Source organism: Telopea speciosissima, chromosome 2 (genome assembly GCF_018873765.1).
Source record: "Telopea speciosissima isolate NSW1024214 ecotype Mountain lineage chromosome 2, Tspe_v1, whole genome shotgun sequence".
Lineage (NCBI taxonomy): Eukaryota > Viridiplantae > Streptophyta > Magnoliopsida > Proteales > Proteaceae > Telopea > Telopea speciosissima.
In genome coordinates this window covers 77,147,035-77,167,882 of record NC_057917.1, presented here as the reverse complement: position 1 = coordinate 77,167,882, position 20,848 = coordinate 77,147,035, and the positions used below count along the sequence as shown (strand labels likewise).

Below are 20,848 nucleotides of genomic sequence, written 5' to 3'. Positions count from 1 at the left end.
GTCAGATTTAACGTATGGTTCAAGGAACCGGGTTAAATCGATCGATTCAAACCAGGTTCTCAGCTCCATGACTGGTGAGTGTCAAGACTGATTCCGGTGAATCTCGACCAATTCCAACTGGATTTGGATCCGAATTATGCCTACTTTAAACCATAATTTAACGTGCCACCCACCATCTAAGTAGATACCAAGGAATAGGTAGATGATTAGAGCTGCAGTTGGATCGTTGTGATTGTTTACCACCTGGTTAAAATGAAATGACCCATCAAACTTCTGGGAGTTGAATCCAAGTAATTAACTCTTACATTTGTCGTAAAAAAGACTTGAGAAGTCATATCACAAAGCAAGGGGACCACACCATCCAAAGTGTGTTTTATATCTCATTTGCACAAAACCATTACAGTCCCTTTGGAGGAAAAGCTTTGAAATTCCTTCTTTAACCCTACCATGGCTACTCCATTATGCACGATCCTTCACCGGCTCTGGTGGTTAGACACTCGGACCTTAGAAGGGACTCCTAAAATAGTGCGAAAAGTATTTCGGGATTCAAAAAACAAGAAGAAATAACGACACTCCAATGAATTAAAAACACTATTAACAAATTTGCTGACATATAGACATACATTAATCTCAGAGATTATGACCGCAGACAAGGCTTGACCAACATAAAAAATGTTTTTAAATCTATAAAAACCTTTGGCCGGTCCCAGGGAATGAGCATGAGCTCTCCAACAGCACATCCACCTCTACAAACCAATTCACACTAGAAAGATCGGAAAGAGAAAAAAATTGGGGTGATCTAATGTTCTCCAAGGGACTCCTAACTGGCTTTTCTGCAAAAAGCGCATATACCATTAAGTGGTCCCCAAACCACATCATTAACAGTTTAACACCATGATGGCATTAAAATTTAGCACATGCGTTTATAAAATGATGATCACCAGCAACCTTGATATGATCACAATCACAATAAACCCATTTTGAGTATGGCTTAAATTCACAAAACATAAATATCATCATATAATTGTCTTAACATATCAAGCGATATTGTCTAACATTAGAAAAATCTTCTTCCTCAAAAGTTAAGCTCCACCTGGGTTTAAAACAACACAAATCTAATATAACTGAAAGAAATTTCTGATGAACAGTACTTCATAATCGATGACAAAATTTCAGATTCTCAGTAAATCCTAACCTCAAACTTTCTCTATGCAACCTGAAGCCGTTGAAAGTTCAGAATTACATGAACAAGTTTGGCTTGGAAGCCTTGTATGTGGTCTTCAGCTTCCTGCTTGGTGGCCTAACCTTCCTGAACACCAAGGGGAACTTGATCTTGGCATTGTGGAATTGCTTGGTGCTCTCTCTCTTGCAGAGGTTGGCTGGGATTGTGGCTGTCTTGATGATTTGAATGCAAGGGAACCTCACTCTGTGGCGTGAAGCCATTTCATTGTACATGTCTTCAACAGCACCGTTAAGAGTGGTGTCACGGTATTCCTTGTACATGTTGTGATATCCAGTCCGGCTTTGGTAACGCAGCCAAATCCCATAGTTCTTAATCTTGGTAGGATTCTTCTCAAAAATCTGCCACCAATAGCAAGATCAGAACCAAAATCATTTTGTTTCTCAAAGTATTATGTAAGCCATGTCAAGAAGAGGATTACAGAACTTTTGATAGGAGATGGTCAACAGAATCTTAAAAATTTATAATATCATTATGCTTTTGTCCAGGGAATATGTTCCATTCATATCAATTGAACAAAAAGAGAACTGTATCACAACTTCATGTATAAATACATCCAGTCTGTAACTTCATAAACAATAACTGTATGTGTAGATGCACTAACAGCATTCGGACTGGACCGTAAGCTAAAAGAAAGTGGTGGCTCCCTTTTCCCAACTAAGGTGCAAGTTTTCTTTGAAATCAAAGTACAAAAGTGATAACAGAGGAACACAACACTGGTTGGTTCCAGTTAAAACCCTATTTGACCGGTCTATGATGCCAGTTTAGTTGTTTTAAAAACTATGAGGTGCAGAAACTAAGCCCAATGTCATTCCTCCAACGAAGATACTACAAAGACAGGAAAAAAATAACTAGAAAACTGGATAGTAACGCACCTAGATAATCTCAATATGCACATTTGTCCCTAGATATTGTATTATATAAATTAAAACAAAGAAAAAGGCAAGACAAACTGAGGGCAACACAAGCATGTACAAAATATAAGGTGAACTATAAGACATGTTACTAAAACTTTAAATGAGAACATTTAACAGAAATTAAGGTCAGAGAGGATGAAAGGAGGACAGAATGGAAGAATGTAAGAAAGATGACTCCCAAATAATGTGCAGGGATGAAATATACATACCCAGTATATTGACAAATAAGAAAAGTAACTGGAGTAAATATAAACCATAGGCAATAGTACATACACCGGTGAGATAAAAAACAAAGTGGTGCATAGGTAACTGATATGATCCCAGTTTCCAAACCCTTGTGTTGGGTTCAATATGGGCCCATAAGAATAGTAAATACCTCAATTCAAAGATGTAATAGCAATCCTGTAAATACTCTAAATTCCAAGACCAACAAAAAAAGAAGATTAAAGTTTATGGTCTGGAAGCAATGCATCAAAGGAAGTTATTTCTGGAGAATAATAAAAGATGGAGAAGGAATAGAATGAAGTAGAATCAGGTAAATATGGGACGTTGGAATAATGGGGATTTTAGTTGAACAATGCGAGGAGGTTATCTTCAACCTCTCGATCATGAACAGAGGCAGAAAAATCAACACAATGTCAACAGCAATAACTCCCTCAATAGAAGCCCTTTCAAACAGAGATTTCAGGTAAGAGTTCGCAACAGTAAACCCTCTAGAATGCTTCTACAATGCATGGTAAGCTACGAAAAAATCATTTGAGGTGGTATGCCCATATTCAATGGAGTACGGAAGAGTGATTTGATTCAAATTGAAGGAACTAAAAGAGCCTAGGGCAGACCTAAAATGACCGTAAGAAAAGCGGTGAGGAAAGACATGTATAGCTTAGGCCTTGCATCAAGTATGACCTCGAATAGAACTGATTGGAGGGAAAAGAACCATGTAGCTGATTCCATTTAGTTGGGATAAGGCTGAGTTGTTGTTGTTGTTGTCATCAAATCAAAATAATATAAAATAAATTAGTATAAGACACAAAGCTAGCAAACAACACGGGGAAGAAAACCTTTATTTTAGGGAAAATAAAAATCTTACCTACACATGCAAATAAATGGCAGACCTGACCTGTTAACATTATCATTTTCTCTCACTCTCTATTTTGTGTGTGTAAGAGAGAGAGATCACAAACACTATTAAGTCCTCTCCATAACTTCAACTATACTAATCCTTTCATACGGCATCACTTCAACCCCTTAGAATGTAAATGATACTGTTTTAGAGGAACAAGATATTGGGGAGCCAGCTAGACTCACTGGGTTACTGAACAACTCCTTTACAGCATATGCGAGTAACCGAGTATACACTGAAAAACAACCACCAAGATTCCTACCAAGCGAGTAAACACCTACCAAAGCCAGCATATGCAAGCATACACTGAAAAAACAACCACAAGATTCCTATCAAGCAAGTAAACACCTAGCAAAGCTTTGATAAAGAGCATCCATGTTACCCTATACCAAAGACATATGGCTATAAATAACATTATGTTACTCTATACCTAGCAAAACTTTGATTGTTTGTATACACATTATGGCTATAAATAACATCTCATATATACCTTCCAAGGCCCAAAAGCCTATATGTTTGGATGGATGTGTGAAGGAAATTGCTTGGTGTTCCCCTAACCCAACTCAAAAACGGACTGGAGGAGAACTGATGTACTCTCTGAGATATATGAAAAGATTTTCTTTTGGAACTTTCATAATTATTCATTTACTTCTGCATTGCATTTTTATCAACAAGACAAAATACATGCTTGAGTAACTGCCAATTCACAAATTTTGACTTCGCAATACAAATACCTTAACTCTCATTCCTATGACCATGAACCCAATTAATAATCCACTTTGTCGATCATTTTATAATGCATACTAATAGTACGTCAACCATTGAAACAATATAGGAAGAAAAAGAAAGGAAAACAGATTTCTTAGAATAAAACGGGCATTGAAACAGCAATAAATAATATCCTTCCATGTAGCTGGATCGCCCGAGTCCACTTGAATCTGATTATCCAGAATTACCAGGCCCGACGAGTCGGATCACTCAACATGCACCAAAATCCAATTTCCCACATTTGACAATCTACATCTACCCTTTAGACTCTACATTGAAATAGCAAGACATTCAAGGAAACAAAAATGTACTTCCATTATAGCTGGGTTAGCCTGACTTCAAATGGATTTGATTATCCAGATTAATAACGCTGAATTACCAGGCTCGACAGGTCTGATCACTCAACATGCACCAAAATCCAATTCCCACATTTGATGATCTACTCTCTAGACTCCTTTAGGGCGAATATGAAACAATATAATATTATTAGTCTTCCTTTTGAATATTTGACATCTTAAGCAACAGCTTGGTTGTAAGAACATCACACACTAATGATACTGCCAAACGCCACCATGCAATCCAATTAACGATTTTCATATAACATAGCAACCAACACACCAACAAATGTACAATGCAAAACCTACCTCATTGATTGCAAGCACTTGTCCGTTGCTCTTCTTCACTTTCTTGAGCTTCCTCAAGAAATACCTTAGTGAATCAACAACAGAAACTCATCAAGAAAAAAATTATAATAATCACATAATGATAGGATCATCCAACTGAAACGATAAGACCCGATTAATCGTCACAGAAGTAACAAGTGACACATAAGACCCAACCAAACGAATAAAAACCAGTACAAGCAGTAAATATTAAAGGTTAGGGTTTAAGGCCCTTACCAGAACTTCGATTTTGCACGAACATCGTTCGTAGCCCAGAGTTTCATCCGGTAGATCTTCGGGTGATCATCCGATTCAGTTGGGAGTGCTCTCCCGACCACCTGATACTGGTGAAACTGGATCGCAAACACAAAACACACCCATCAATACATTTAAAAATAACAAAACAAAAACCCTGACGACAAATGGTTCCTTTAATATGCTAATTGAAAGAGATTCCACTGCCAATCGGGAATCATAGATCCGATAAGTAAAAACTTGTTGCGAACCCGAAAATTCAGAGCTACATTTCACGAAAACAGAGATCTAGCAAACTTAGATTCGGGCTGAGAACATACTAAATCTTAAAAACAACACGAAATGGAGGAAAGAAGCGAGAAGCTCACCCTGAAAGTAACCATTTCAGCAACGAAGAGATTCTAGCAAAAACCAGGAAGCGCCTTCTCCTTCTTCTTCTTCCTCCTCTTCCCCCTCAGTTGTTGCGGGTACTCTTCTTTCGGTTAAATATGACAGAGACTAGGTCTGAGGGTTTGGGACAAAACCCTAAATTGTGTACAACTTGGGTCGGGGACTCTGGTTCAGCTTAGGCTGGGCTGGGCTGGGCTGGGATGGGCTTGGACTAGATAACATCAACTCAGACAAGTTGGGCTGAAAAAGAAGGAAGGCTTCGACGATTTTCTAAACTAAGAAGAAGACATCTCAATCTTTTATGCGACATTTCAGGGTGAATGAGATCTCATTCACCACAGGGTGGGAAAGGATATCGAGAGGGTATTTTGGAACATATAAAAACCCTAAGAGGGATTTGTGAATCCTAGGATGGTGGGTTAATGACGTCCTCTATGGATGGAGAAAAACTTAATCCAATTAGGTATGTGGGTAGATAGTGGGTCAATATAGCTCATAAGTTAGCCAATGAAGGTAGTCATGGTCTAGTAGGTTAATCTATAACTCAGTTACTCCTGGTTGAATTAACATATAGATTTAGAAAGGCTGCCCTTTTTTATTTCAAGTTCCCCGATGGGCAAAATGGGATATAAATTCCTCTGGGGGCAAAAGAAAGATAAAATGAAAATTTATTGGATTACTTGGGATTGCTTATGCAAGCTAAAACTTGATGGTGGGCTTGGCACTGGAGACCTTCTCATTCAAAATGTAGTCTTATTAGCAAAGTTAGGATGACAACTTCTTACCAATCAAAATTCTTTGTGGGCTCGTCTGTTATGTACCATTTATAACCCTGATGGCAATCTTTTGTAAGCACAACCTGGGACTCAGCCCTGGAGGAGCATATATTAAAAGGTAGAGCCTTACTTCAAAAAGGTTTACTATGGAGGAATAGTAGAGGAGGTATTCATGTATGGAGCGACGCTTGGGTTCCCTCTCTCTTAGACTAAAAAGAGCATTCCCCCGAGCACCCAACTTGCGCAATTGTTTGGATCTCTAAGCTTATCACTAGTGAGGCACTATTGGACATTTCAAAACTGAGGAATTTGTTTACTCCATCTGATCCCCCTAAGCTCTAAGCATTTCCAGAACAGGATCTGTTAGGGGCCCCACCATAAAGGGCTCCGTTTGAACTCCTCCCTTTCTCCATCTACTTCCACCTTTAGCGCCAGAATCAGCTCTATCCCCAAGGCTATGTAGAAAATTCTATGATCTGGAAGGACTGCATAAATGCTATTGATGTTCATGCTAACCTTCAGCGCAGGAATGTGGTAACTTCTAAGTTGTACCCCTGGTGTGGGGTTGCTAGAGAGACCGCTGAGCATGCCCTTCTTGAGTGAACCATGCCCAACAAACACAATTTGCCTCATGTGTCTCTGTGTGGTCTTCATCCCACCCGAGCTGGATTATATTAGATTGGGTTGTACAAATGTACAATGGATCCGATGTCGAGCTAGGTTTGACTAAAAAGGAATAGAAGGAATTTTTCACAAATTCGCACCCTTTTCTCCTTTTATTTTTTTCATGGGGGAGCACAGGGGCCACGTGCACACAACAGTCAATGAGATCATGAATTGGCATCTCAGAGGTGGGATTTCCGCCTTTCATGGGGATGACAGGGTCATGTTGTTTGTTTGGACATGGCTCCTATATCCCATTTACATTTTCCTTTCATTTATTTATGAGCAAGAGATCACTACTTGGTCGCATGGTCTCTACACAAGCATCTGGGTCAATGGATGAGCACACCTGGGTATCTCACGGTGCCCTTTGAAAGGGTTTAGGAAACACCACCAAGTAGAGATTTTTTTCCCTTTATTTTATTTTATTTTATTTTTTCATTTTCCAAATCAGATTCCACCATATATCTATACAACCACACACACAGTCGTCCCGAATGGCACTGTTTATGAGTTTCAGTTTGATTGGTAAACCAAAATTGGATTCCTGTTGATTCTAAAGAAATGACTTTGCCTACTCAGTTTCCAGGTTTGGTCTGGGTTTCACCCCCAACTAAGGCCCAGCCGAGTTGCAGTCCTTTGCATTGATGTGTTCTCAAAGCATACAAAGGCTTAGATGCCCAGTAGAATTAATCATTGAAATTTTCAATATATGAACTAAACTTGACCATATAAGAAAATTGCACTACTCTAATCTTGTATATCCACAAAATAAAAAAAGTTATATTGCAGTTTCGTACATAGAAGCATTTGTTGTATAGATTGATACAGACGCCAGATAACTTCATGATCACTTTTGAGAGTATAGAGTATTTTTAAACAAATTGAATCCTGCACAAAAGATCAGATGGGAAAAATAATAATAATAATAACAACACCAAAATGATTATTTCAGAATTCAGTGTATAATGTACACATCTATTTTTTCTGTAGAACCTTCCTCGGGGGGGATCACCAGTCATGAGTTCCCTTCGTTAGACCAAGAAAGACAGCAATTGCGGCGAGAATAGCCTGCCAAGTTTGATTCAGTTTTCAGATTGCTAACTAACAAAAGCTTAGAAGCAAACAATATCCGAATAATAAATTTGGATTAAAAAGAGAAAAAATCCAGCAACAAGAAATAGAAAAAAAGGATGAGAAAAGAATGGACAGGCACCAGTTGGATAATAAAGAGCAACTAATCCAAACAAAAACTTAAGTCCATGTGTCTACTCATACATAGCAACAAAGCCTTCAATTCGCCCCAAGTTGTGAACTACAACTGACCAATAAACACTAATATTAAGTTATTAACCAATGCTCAACAAAACAGCCAACTGCTAACACCTGAAGTCAAGCTGCACTAGTAAAATCTGATCAAGTTTCTCAGCATGCTTAACTGAACTAGGATATGAGATGATCTAGACAACAAATGGAATCAATCTTAAACCATAAAACCTAGGGCTGCAACAAACACATTATATCAATAATAGAGTCAATTGGTAAACCTTTGAACATTAATCAAAATCTAGTTTTATAAGCAATGTATAAACTCCTCCCAGAACCTAATCAAAAAGCTTATTTGCAGGTTGCAAACATCGCATAAGAGTTTAGGGCTTTAGGCAAACATAACCTTAGGATAAGTTGCATTGGAATCGAGAAAGTTCCATGGACTTCATAAATCTTCCCAAAGCAGAAATACCAGCTCAATCAAAGGGTGGAAGAAGAGATATGGTTGATTGACTAAAAGGCCATGTGCAAATGCTACCTCTGTGATGTAAGTGCTTTTGCAAGCTTCAATTGTCTCTTCTTCTCTGGGAGAAACAATCATTATGCACTTATCATGTTTTCTCCCCAAGAAGTAAGAAGTATGTCAAGTTGAACTGCTATCACAAAACTAAGCTCTCATTAGAGCAGGAACGATCCATGATACTCTATTTAGACCTCGGTGTTCCTTTGTCTTGTTTGGATGTTGTTGTTGTTGTTGTTGTTGTAGATGTGCTGATAATGATCCATAACAGTATTCTCTTCTCATTAGATTTATTCAACTCTTAAACCCGGCTGGATTTTCTTCACTTCGATGCCAAGACTGGTGAACAAGGAAGCTGGTGACTTAGCCAAGTAAGGGGTGGTTAGACCTTTTATATTCTTTGGGGAAAGCTTTCCTTTGTAGATCGTGGTCAGTCATGGGTTTTCTTGTTCTGTTGTTACTTTTTGTCATCAATGATACTTTGATCACTTATCCGGACGAAATTGTTTTTTATTGGCCATGGAATCTCAATTCGATCTTGAAATAAGATCCATCCCAAGATATGAAATGCACTAGAGCAAAGATTATGGTCAATATCTAAGATCTGGCAAAACTAGGCATGCGATAACCAAGACTTCAAATATCTGAAAGAAAGGATGGAATACTTTTTTCTTCTAGAATTACTCTAGACGCTCTGAGGCTCTATGATAGCTATGCTTCTTTTTATTTTTTCGTTTTCTTTTTCACTCTGAAAACAAACACAAAGACCTCCTAATGTATGTACAATTTTCCAATATAAGAAAGAGAATGAGGTTATGTATTTCTCTTTTATTTATAGTCTAGAGAGCAGGGATTGATATCACAGAGTGGCTCTCCTCCAATTATTATTCAAGATGGATTTAGTCCCAACCTTCAACCTCGTTTAAGTTGTTCAGTTCCAAACACAATACCAAAATTAACATCCTTGAGCTCTCAAATGAAAGAAGAAATAACTTAACAGGAAAAAAAAATTAAATAAATGAGTTGTAGAGAGCAATTACTATAATGTAGTTTAAGCAATTCAGGTGTGTGTCATCCAAGGGACACTCTGGCATTAGGTATTTTCAGCCAATTACGTGATCTTCCCAAAAAAGGTGTTTCAAGACCCTGGATGCTGTGAGATTTTCTTCCCTCTTGCAATCTTCGGTTGTCATTGTCTTGTTTGTTCTAGCCAATTGTCTTGAAGGCTGTGATTTGTTATCTTTTCCTCATTCTCCTTATTAAAATTCTTATTCACTCCGACCGCACCAAAATAACAACAACAATAGTAATAATAATAAATAAAAAGGAATCAAATACCCAACATTAAACTTGAAATATTGAAACAACTGAAACAATACAACTTAAAAATTTTGCGTGCAAGAAAAAAAGGGACAAAACAAAAACAATAGCCATAGATAAAGTCAAGCAGCTTTAACAAATGCCACAGCTCTTGATGCATGGAAGAACAGATGAAAAGAAATAGTAAACATATGAGCTATAAGTTAGAGTAAAAGATTATGGTATAAAATTTGGATAAGATATGTACAAAGGCAAAACGATAACCAGATGGTCCTTCATATTCGAATGAAATGGTACATAAGGAATACTTACAGCAACGGTACAAGCGATGAGACCAGGTTTCTCTCTGTAATCTACCGACCTGACACAAAGCAGTATGATTGCTCCAACATACCAGGGGATGGCCGCAAGAAAGAAACCGGAGATAAAACTGGGAAACACAAATATTTCATAATCAATCACACCCATTTATGAATAAACACCAATAAAATTATTACTTTTTAAATGGTCTCAACAGATATATCATCTGAACCAAATATTTGAAGCAAAAAGAAAATTATGTCTGGAACATGAATTTATTCATCTTTCATCAGAAAAAGGACCATTTCAATTATAATTTTGGCCAGCGGGAAAAATAGTGTATTTTCACAGATATGCATGAATTTATTTTAAAAATGAAAACACAGTTGTAAAGAACCAAGTTTTTGAACTTACAATAACCAGCCGATACCAATACCACAGCAAGGAAGGTGGCGCTCTCTTACAGGTCTTACTTCAGCAACTGCATAAACTGAAAACCAGCAAAAATGAACTGGTAAAATGGATGCTGGTATCTGTGAGTATGAAATGAAAATTTACCAGACCTATTCAAGATAAAAGCTGAAGTACAAAATAATTTAAAAGGTGAATTTGTAGAGAATTCTTGTCTAGTCTGGAACACACATGCATTTACGAATGACAAAAGCTGCGGACCAAATAGGATAGCTATATCAAAGAGGGAGGGCAGCTGTCCAAAAAGAAACACAAAAGGAATTTAGGCCAGAGTAGAAGGACTAAGATACATAATATCTCCTGGGTCAAATTTCTAGCTAGTTATTCTGCAAGAACTTCGCTGACAAAGGATACAATCACCTAAGATAATGGGATGTTCAACTTGGACAGATACAGAACAGCTCCCAATAAATTCCTCCACCACACTAATCAACATCCATCCAGGTAGACCTCAAAGATGGGACGGACCGCAACACTTTCCAGACATATGTAGTTACTACACCTTGATCTGCCGCACGGAACTATTACAGGCTTTGTAATTGTTACTATGTGGGCTTTCTTGGATTTTTTGCTTTTGTTTGTGGAGCCCACACAATGTGTCTTTTATTGTTGGAGTCTATGTCACTCGATGGTTGATATGGCTGAACAAATATGATACAAAGTCAACATAATTTTGCTGTCCATCTAGTAAATCAGAAAGATTAGGTGCTGTGGTAGTTCTGCAATTAAGTGGATATGATGTTTTTATCTTTTGGGGGGTGGGGAGCCATAGCCTCAATGGTTTGTTGGCCTCGTCGAGCTTCATTTAAATATTTTTTGGGGGGGTCAAATTTCTTTCGGTATTTATTTGTACTTTTTGCTAATTAGTAGGTCTTTCTAGGGTCGTTAGTTTCTTTAGGAGAGGTCTTTTTCTTCTTCCTCCTACTTTCCATTATGTAGAAGTCAGTTCAACTAAGAACCACTCTACAGTAGTATGACACGTACAACTTGAGATGATAGGTCAGAATTGATGCTGAAAATTGATATTCAATTGCTGGACAGAATAGGAAATCGATCACTTTATTCAGCAGGAGATTTAGTCTGCGATCGCAGGACTTGTAGCAAATCACAGTATCACACATGAGAATAAAAAAAGAAAAAGAAAAATAGGATATAGGATAGAAGAAGGATAGTTTGGATTGAGCCTCTCACTCTCTACTTCGGGTCTCTCACCCACAGCCTCTCACCGTTGCTGGGGTTGGCTATTTCATCCTGGGCATCTCACCCTTCTCAGCCTCTCTCAGGACAATGCATTGTGAAACAACAACATAGCCTTATTCATTAAACCATGTGGAGGCCTCTAAGGGCATTACATTATATAGACACAAGGGTTGAGCCCAAAATAGAAACAATAAAAATAGAAAGTCTCTAGAAGAGCTAAGACTTGACTCAGAAGGTAACTAAAATTAAAACTCTAACTCAGCTAGACTTGACTTAGAAAGTTTCTATTTGTTTTTAAATAGAAACTCTAATTTAAAAACAAATAACTAACAAAGTATAAACTAGATCTATTTCAAAACAGAAACTAATGAAATAGCAACTAGGGATATGATATTGGCAACATCTAATCTTCTATGCCAGCTGTCCACATGGCCCACAGCACTGTTCGCATGAACAGTAACTTGTGGTACTGTTCATGTGAACAATAACCTTTTTTTATTTTTGGAATAACTGAACTTTTTTTTTGAGCATCCTATCCTATCTATCCAAACTATCCTTCTTCTATCATATCTTCTATTTTTTTTCCCTATGTTTCTTTAACATCAAACCATTACTCTCTTTCACCATTATTTTCATCGTCAAATCACCTTCACATCATCTTCATAACCCGTTCCATCAACCCTAACCTTCACCTATTCACGCACCCTCAAATCTCTGACCCTTGGACTGATTTCTCATACTTCCTATTCCCTGTCTACTCATAACGGAGCCTGTACTAGACCATAAAACTCTAGTCCATTTTCACCAAAACCTTTATTCCATTAAACCTAACCACTACATTCATTTATCATCTTTTTGCCCAGAATAACCCTAATTTGAGCATTTCCAGTGCTAATAGGACTCCTTTTCTGTCACAAAAGCAGCAATATTCTTCAATTTAGCCTAGCTTACTGCAGTCTTGTGGCTGCACCTATCAATGTTTGAGAACTATTACAATTGTTGAACCAGTGAAACCCTAACTGTATATAGAATTTGTGGTATCCAGAAGCTGTCCTACATCAGACCATTCTTTTAAAAGAAAAAATTTCATCCATATGTAAAGATATATGTATGTGATACACATAAACATATTTCCTTTTCTTTATACAAATAATCAAACAGTAACTGCCATATAAACCATATTGCAGAAAACATATTAGAAAAGAAAAACACAGGACATAACATAGTTCACTTTCCTAATAATCCATTTCCGTATCAACCATCTTGAGTAGAAATAAAATATCTGCATTTTATTCATTTTACCTTTGAAGGTTCTTCCTCCATCACTTCACCCAATCCAATTGTAATTGACTTTATTCCAGGATTTTGAATTGTTATATGTTCTACCTTCTCCATTGGGATTCTAAGAGTTTGGAACCCTACCTTGTTCCCTTCATTGTACACAGTACTAGTGCCTATTTCTTTAGCCAGCTGATCACCTTCACATTCTCCACTTTCATTTATGATCTTCCAATCTATTACAACCCCAGCCAAGTTCATTTATATGCCCCATACTCCACTGGCTAAATTAATTTTGACAAAGAATCCTCATTTTCAAAAGGCAACTATGCTTACATTGAAATCATTTTCAAGATATATAAATTCATTTGCAAGATAGAGAGATCTTTAAATGAAAAAAGACAGAGGTAGAGTAACTATACAACATTCTCAGGAGAAAAGGCAGGAACATCAACAACATTTTCCCCGCATAAGAAGAGCTAAGTTGTAAGGGAATTGAGATCGTACTGAACAATATGCTCACCACCCCAAAACGATTAAGATCACAAAATTAGATGGGTATATGAATATTATAAATTGAAACTGAATCAGTGCATATGTGAGAAAAGCTGCTTAGCATGGAGGTTTAGTTATAAACTAGTTCTTCACAAATTTTCCTGTGGCCATAATCTCATTTTACTTGTATAGATGCCAGCAACTCCGAGCTCACCAAATCAGACAAAATTGTTCTCATACATAACCAAAAGTCCCGTATTGAAGCTATACTCTTACAAGGGGGGAAAGGGGAGAAGGAAGTATCATGGCTCTCTTTCTGTTTTTCAACCCTCCTTCAAATTAGCTTCCTCTACCTACAAACTATGCGTTCATGACCAATTCAAGAGCTGAAATCTAGTGGGGGGGGGGGGGGGGAAACGTTTGAAGTGTCCTACATGTGACCATCTCAGAGACCTTGTTTCCACCCCCCCCCCCCTCCCCCAAGAAAAGGAGGTTGAAAGACGCAAGAAATCAGAAAGACCATTGCTTTTTATCAAAATCTACGCCTAATCATAAAGTTCTCGTCAAGATCAACAAATTCTCAATGAAAATCAAAGGTATTCAGGAATGATCCTCCGTTAAAAGAAATACCTCGAAAATTGAAGATGGGAGACCTATACCTGGAACGGCTTGATAGCCGTGAGCGTAGTAAGGAGGAGCAGAAGGATAAGGGGAACCCACACCCGGCGGGGGAACCGGCTGAGGGATTCCGATCACCGTCTGAGGCTGAGGATAACTGGGAACACCTTGAAATGTTCCATATTGTTGTTGTTGTTGCTGGTCATCACCACCCACGAATCCTCTGCTCTTCCCTTCTTCACTCATCTTCAGAGAAAAAAAGGAAAGGAACCCACGATTCTACGTTTAGGGTTTCCCTCTCTTGGTTCGATCTGATCGTGGTCTTCCTCTTTCTCTCAAAGATTCACAAATAATTTGCAGATGAGAAGACCGGCTATCCCTATCCTAGCGTTGCCCACAAGATATATTATTATTGTCATGACAGTTTACGCTATTATCTGGAAATCTGGAATAGTAAAGCGGGACTCGCGTAGGTAAGACTTTACGCGCCAAGAAGGTCTTCTAAAATTGACCGTACACGTGGCGAACATAGAGACTATTTGTTCCCACGTATGATATCCTCTGCTCCAATCATTTTTTTTCAGATGCAACAAAAAAATGTTGAACTAATGCAATATTGACGAAAGATTCCAATCCAAAGGTCTGCAATCATGGTTAAGGTCATGCAATAGTGGTCGAATGCTCCTTCACAGCACACGACCAATAAATTTTGCCTTTATTTATTGTGTAGAGTGTTGATTCGTACTTTAATTTTCTCAAACATCTCTATTGTTGACAATCTGAATTTAGCTTAAGTATTAAGGAACATAATAAATTTATTCTTTAAAATTTTGTAAATAAAAAATTAAAATATCTAAACCAATATTGACCAAAGTTGTTAAAACAATTATGTTCGTACCCAACAAAAAAACAATTATTTATTCCCCATTTTAGGTTATAATTGACATCATTTCATCCAGGGTTTCATTTAATTTTGAAGGAACGATTACGTAGGTCTCGATCGAATTTAAACCATTGAATTAAGGGACAAAGAACACTAACCAGTGTTGTGCCTCGCGAATATCAATGTTTTGAAACAGTCCAACACGAAAAGACCAGCACACCCCTGGTCCTTTTTGCCTTCCAAGGGGGTGCGCCAATCTTTTCGCACTGGGTAGTGTTTGGGTATAGGTACAAGTCGTACCCAACAACGATCGGTTAATGTTCCTTTTCCCTTGAATTAAATATTAGTATCGGATTGGTTGTATTGGCCTATCTATATCAGTATCAACCGAGCTGATACCAATACCTGTTTGATATAAATTTGTCTAAACTTTTTATTATTATTAAAATTGAGGATAGAATTGTTCAATACGATCGATACATATCGATATTGGTAATTGGTCAAGACCAATTCAAATCCAGATATCAATATTATAACCATGATTTGAACACATCAACATCGATTATGAACATGAGAAGCTGCAAAATTTAGGTCCTCTATAGCGAAACAGGGTTTGTAGTGCACCATCCAACGGCCCACAGTGTTCGGACACACAACCCAACAAATAAACGGGGTGTTGGGCTGCGTGCTCAAGCACTGTGGGCTGTTGGATGTGCGCTACAAAGGAGCCCAATGTGCTAAATAGGGGGATAAAAGCTATAAAAAAGAATTTTCTAAGATGTAAATGTACGTGGGTGTAGCATTTTCATTTCTTCATGGGAGGAAGAAAATTTCAACAAATAAAGGGCATAGCATTTTCCTATCATATGTCTATCCTTTTCATTTTTCAGTCTATTAATCTTAATATATTTTTTGTTCTTTCTGTTGGATGGTCACCATCAATACTAAGTGCCAATGCTTTTGATACTTGAGGCGTGAGGGACACTACAAAATCAGAGCCACAAATTTCTTGGGATTTTGATCTTCTACAGTCTTGGTGTTGCGTTCAACTCACAGGCAGCTGCGTGGATTTTATGTCGATCTAATGGTTGGTAGATGACAGTCTTTTAAAATTTAAAATTGTCGTTCAAAATTAAAAAAATGTCAGGCCATCATCTACTAGCCATTGGATCTGCATGAAGCCATGTGGCGGCCTGTGAGTTGAGCGCAACATGATGGCCGCCAACCCGATCCAAATCCCATTTTCTTGTCTGCTTGGCCTTCCAACTAGCAATGTTTAAATGTGAAATCTGAATTTTGGCCATTAAATATATATATATATATATATTAGGATTTTTTGTTTTTTTGATAGAATATATATTAGGATTTTGACTTGGCATATCTTAGAGGGATAGGAGTCTTCTTTGGATTGCTTCCTAAGTGCTTTGCATAGTTGCATACAAAATCGTGGTACCCACAAGAAAGCCCTAGGATCAAATGTATTTGTAGGTAAATGAAGTAAAAGCCCTAGAGTCAAATGTAATTGTAGGTAAATGCATTAGATTCAAGTAAAGTGGGGTGCCTAACACTTTCTTAATCCACAGCCTAATCTGAATCGATCTTTTGGTTGAACTGGTTTATATGGAGTCATATATTTTTTTTGGGGGTCTTAGAACCTAGGTGGCAACTCCTTATTCCTTATCTTCTAAGAATAGTATATTTCTGTAAGGAATGATCAAATTTATTATTCTCACAATTGGCCCATAACTCTACATTCATGTCATCTTGTAAAATTTCAGCATTAAACAAACATTGGAAGGGTTAAAAAGTGATTTCAAATTTGGGACTCCTGAATTTGCTTTTATCCTTTATGAAGAAATAATGGAACTGGTAGCCTTGGTGGATTCATTCCTTACCTTTGCTTTTAAATCTCCAGCTATGAATGACAAAGGTCACAAACTTCTTCCTGGCCAAATGTGGTTACTAGTTCTTAAAGCAATGTTTTATCTTTAATGTCAATCTATTTTTGAGGTTTACTTGTGCTATCTGAATGCATTTGATCATTACTTGAGAAAGCTTTCAAACAAAATCCCAATTAAGTGTCCTGGTGCAACAGAAATTCAAACAGGATAAAGCATTAAAGCCTCATAGAAGGAAAGGACACAATTAGAAAAAGTAGGTTGGAATCGTTCAAACATTTAGTAACACCAACACATGATAAACCTGCCTATTGTGGAAATGAGTAAATGTCATGGAAACTCCCTACAATTTTATCCAAGTCCTTTAATAATGTAAGCCTCAATTATCTTTGTAAAAACTATGTTAAGGTAACTTCTCTGATTCCTGTCATTCCGGAGCGGGCAATCCATACAGCATTTCTAGGGTTCCTGCAGAATCTGGTCGATTCTGGCCAATCTGGAACCCAATTCAGATATTGATTCCTTTTTTTAAAACCCTGATGAGATGTCATGGTGATTAATTAAATGGATAGAAATCAATAGCTTCCAACTCTGATCTATTACATAATTCAATCTTATGTCGATGTTACGATTGTCAAGAAGTTTATAGGATTGCTCTTTCTCAATGGTAATAAATGATTGCTTAAATACGCGGTTTATGGTATCTGATTACTTTAAGAAGTTGGTGCTTTCATATGATGGTTGCAGTGAATTTATAGCAATTAGAATCTTACTAGAATGATGATTTAGTGAGTTTGAAGCAATAGCAAATCACTTGTAAGAAAACTAGTTTTCATTAATACACTGTTAAATTGGTTTTAAGTTCTTATGATACCTCCCTATATTGCAGGTTGGCTATAGGAATTCTATTCAATCATTCTATTCTGTTTAATTTCAAAGCCATGGCACTAAAGGTCTTGTTAGGACCTGGGTGAGACTCTGTCTCATACCCAAGTATACATTTGAATGATAGTACCTAACCAGAAGTTCAAATCCTATTAGCTAGACCTGCAAGTAAATATGAAAGCTTCTGCACTAATCACTAGAGAAGAGAGTGCATGAGGAAGGTGTTTCGGTACATTCTTCTGGACAATTCAGCACAGATTTGTTAGAATGTATTTACCAGAACACCCTTTGGATGCTCTTATTCCTTACTGTGATTGGTGATGCATCGGCTTGACAACCTTGTGGCTTGTGTGCATGTCACAGAGGATCTGCTGTCATGGAAGGGGGATACTCTTCCTTCTTACATTATGAACTGAGAGTGGGAATTCTGAGAATCTGAGTTTCGTGGAGAGGATTTCCTTGTTTAATAACATTCAAGCTTTCAATATTGATCTGTTGATTTCAATGTTAAGCCAACCTTTAAGCTCATTTGAACTATGCTGATGCTCTATTAATTTGCAGAGGTAGTACAACCAAGGTTGCCTGAAAGTATAATCATCAATTGAAGGTTAAAGTTTCACCAAACCTTGCATGAATAAGGATTCAATCTGCAATTTGTTTTGAGCTATATACTAGATCTAATAACTGCCCATTCAATAATTAAACGAACACCTTTATGAATGATGTGTTATGTGGTCCTGAAAAACTAAAGTTGGATCTCATCCTAAGATTTCTCATACATAGACTTGAAATTAAATCATAAGGGAGCCGAAGACCCAGGGAGAGGAGGATGAGAAATCTGAAATGTTTAACAAAGTATATTTCTCTTTTCTTCTTTCTTGCTTTACAAAAGTATGATAAACTCATTAGCAATGCTAACCAGACCAAACTCAAAAATGGGGAAAATTTTGATAAAATATAATTTCAAGTGTCCTACTCCTAACTTTCTTCTGAGGGGAATGAACTCAGAACCTTCCCCCACAAACCTAATATCTTTACAGTTTTCCAATCATCTAGCTCGATACATAAGAATAAACTTCTAGGATCTACACCAGCATCCACTTCAGAGATTGTGTGGACTCCTGCATTCCATCTGTATCTTCAGGTCCTACATTGATGAACCCAGATCACCTTGTTTCATTAACCATCATCCTCACGTTTAAGAGCTTCTAAACATCAGAACACTTCATTGGTGCAAAGCCAAGCCTAGACTTCTTTGTATCATACAAGATATGAAAGTTCTGCTGTTGGTAGTTCCCCAATATCGAAAGAGAAGACGGCATACCCAATATCGCCAAACAAACAATCTCCTCAGGGTCCAGTCGGATGAAATAATTCTCCACTGGGAAATTCCATACAGCTCCATCTCCAAACAGAATTGCAAATTCAGGCAGCTCTGATTTTTCCACTCCAGACACATTGTAGCAAAGATCCAACACAGGTAAATCCTTCACTACAGGGTACTTCACTTTCTCTGCAAATGCCTCTTTAATTAACTGATATGCAGGGTCGGCAAAGTAACTAAGCGTTGTGCCGGAATCGATGATGGTTCCTCCAGCGCCCTCTGACGACAACTGCCATGTCTCCTCTGGGATTTGCAAGACCTGCCCACCCACCATGATTGATTTTATCTGAATATAGTAGAATGTATCAACTGGGTTTTCTTTTCCAGCCACCAATGAAGTGAAATTCAAATTGGGATGGCTCATGAGACTCTTGTCTTCCCCAAAGATCAATTTGCTGCTCACACTCATGTCACTGTTCCTATCCACAAGACAGTAGGAGAAAGTGTGTCCATAGAGTGATCTAAGCTGAGAAGAGAATGAGAGAGGGCCCCTGCCAAGTCCTAGTAATCCAGCTGCTCCATGAAAGAGGCCTCTGTTCCAGTGCCCACATCCAAACATGACATTCTCAACTTTCTGGAATTCAGACTTTCCGGCAGGCGTCGTGAGATTGACAGTGAAGGTCTCGACAGCGAAATCTCCGGTAGTGTTCGAGAAGTCGCCATACCAATAGAAGTAAGGGCAGCTCTGGTTCTCAGCTTTGCAGGGCTGTGGAGGATCAGGAGAGGATACCAGTTGACAACGAGGATCATGGCAGGTTATATTCTGAAACGAAGAAGACTCTTGTGGGTTATAAAAGGGACCATTCTGCTCAAAGCAGTCATGGCAGGGAAGACATTGTATCCAATTGAGATCACTTCCAGTATCAAGTATCAGAGAGAAATGCTTTGGAGGGGTACCCACAAAAACATCCATGAAGTACTCGCCTGATCCGAGGGTAACCCCAGATTCTAGAGTAGCCACAAGGCTGCCAGTGGAATCAGCGGTAATAGATTCCGGTTCTGCTGATGCAGAAAACTGTTTAAGCACCGGCAGTGGCTGCTTCTCGGCCGTCAATCTTGCGAGCATGTTTTGGTTCTTCTTATCTCTGATCCTCTTGTGAAGTGTATGGATTCTGGTGAGGTCTCTGGAGGTAAATTCAGTGACTGATTCTTTCTTCCCTGTCTGGGCTCTTTGAGTTGTTGATCTGTGTTTGAGATGAAGCTTCAGAGACCCTTTGTGGGCTGCTTCGCTTCCTACCACATACCCATCAGCATCATCGTCGTCTTTTTCTTCAGGCACGGCTGCTTCTGAGAGTTTAGCCGAAGTTCTCTCCGTCTGTGATAGATCACACCCTGTATTGGCCGGAGAAGCAACTGAATTGAAGCCTTGGTGATCAGGAAGCTCTACCCCAACAAGTACAGAATCATTGGAGTTGAACATGTTTTGGCCGGGGCGTGCAATAGCGGCACCAAAAGCACAGAAATAGAGGTAAAGGAGAAACAATAGAAAAATCTTGTGAAAAACCATGCTTTCTTGATTTCTTCTTCTTCTTT

General features: G+C 38.1%; 2 protein-coding genes across 2 annotated transcripts; both read right to left on the bottom strand.

The window, feature by feature from the left end:
* Positions 1-1,108: 1,108 nt before the first annotated feature.
* Positions 1,109-20,837, bottom strand: LOC122651144. Its single transcript, XM_043844467.1, has 10 exons — positions 19,146-20,837; positions 14,307-14,511; positions 13,177-13,388; positions 10,856-10,909; positions 10,618-10,736; positions 10,216-10,333; positions 5,334-5,366; positions 4,948-5,063; positions 4,693-4,756; positions 1,109-1,581 (listed from the first exon to the last, which is right to left on the bottom strand). The coding sequence occupies exons 1-10, from the start codon at positions 20,820-20,822 to the stop codon at positions 1,240-1,242; spliced, it is 2,940 nt and encodes a 979-aa protein (XP_043700402.1). The 5' UTR covers positions 20,823-20,837; the 3' UTR covers positions 1,109-1,239.
* On the bottom strand, positions 7,558-14,636 carry LOC122650202 (60S ribosomal protein L18a-like protein). The gene is made up of 4 exons (XM_043843538.1): positions 14,307-14,636; positions 10,618-10,693; positions 10,216-10,333; positions 7,558-7,865 (listed from the first exon to the last, which is right to left on the bottom strand). The coding sequence occupies exons 1-4, from the start codon at positions 14,509-14,511 to the stop codon at positions 7,806-7,808; spliced, it is 459 nt and encodes a 152-aa protein (XP_043699473.1). The 5' UTR covers positions 14,512-14,636; the 3' UTR covers positions 7,558-7,805.
* Positions 20,838-20,848: the final 11 nt, after the last annotated feature.

Coding starts and splice junctions, on each gene's coding strand:
- LOC122650202 (XM_043843538.1), bottom strand. CDS start 14,511: ATGAGTGAAGAAGGGAAGAGCAGAGGATTCGTGGGTGGTGATGACCAG. Junction 10,694..14,306: donor CGGCTATCAAGCCGTTCCAG/GTATAGGTCTCC, acceptor GCTGGTTTTCAG/TTTATGCAGTTGCTGAAGTA. Junction 7,866..10,215: donor TCATCGCTTGTACCGTTGCT/GTAAGTATTCCT, acceptor CAAACTTGGCAG/GCTATTCTCGCCGCAATTGC.
- LOC122651144 (XM_043844467.1), bottom strand. CDS start 20,822: ATGGTTTTTCACAAGATTTTTCTATTGTTTCTCCTTTACCTCTATTTC. Junction 14,512..19,145: donor CACCAATGAAGTGTTCTGAT/GTTTAGAAGCTC, acceptor TTTTCTCTGAAG/ATGAGTGAAGAAGGGAAGAG. Junction 5,367..10,215: donor TCATCGCTTGTACCGTTGCT/GTAAGTATTCCT, acceptor GGTTTTTGCTAG/AATCTCTTCGTTGCTGAAAT.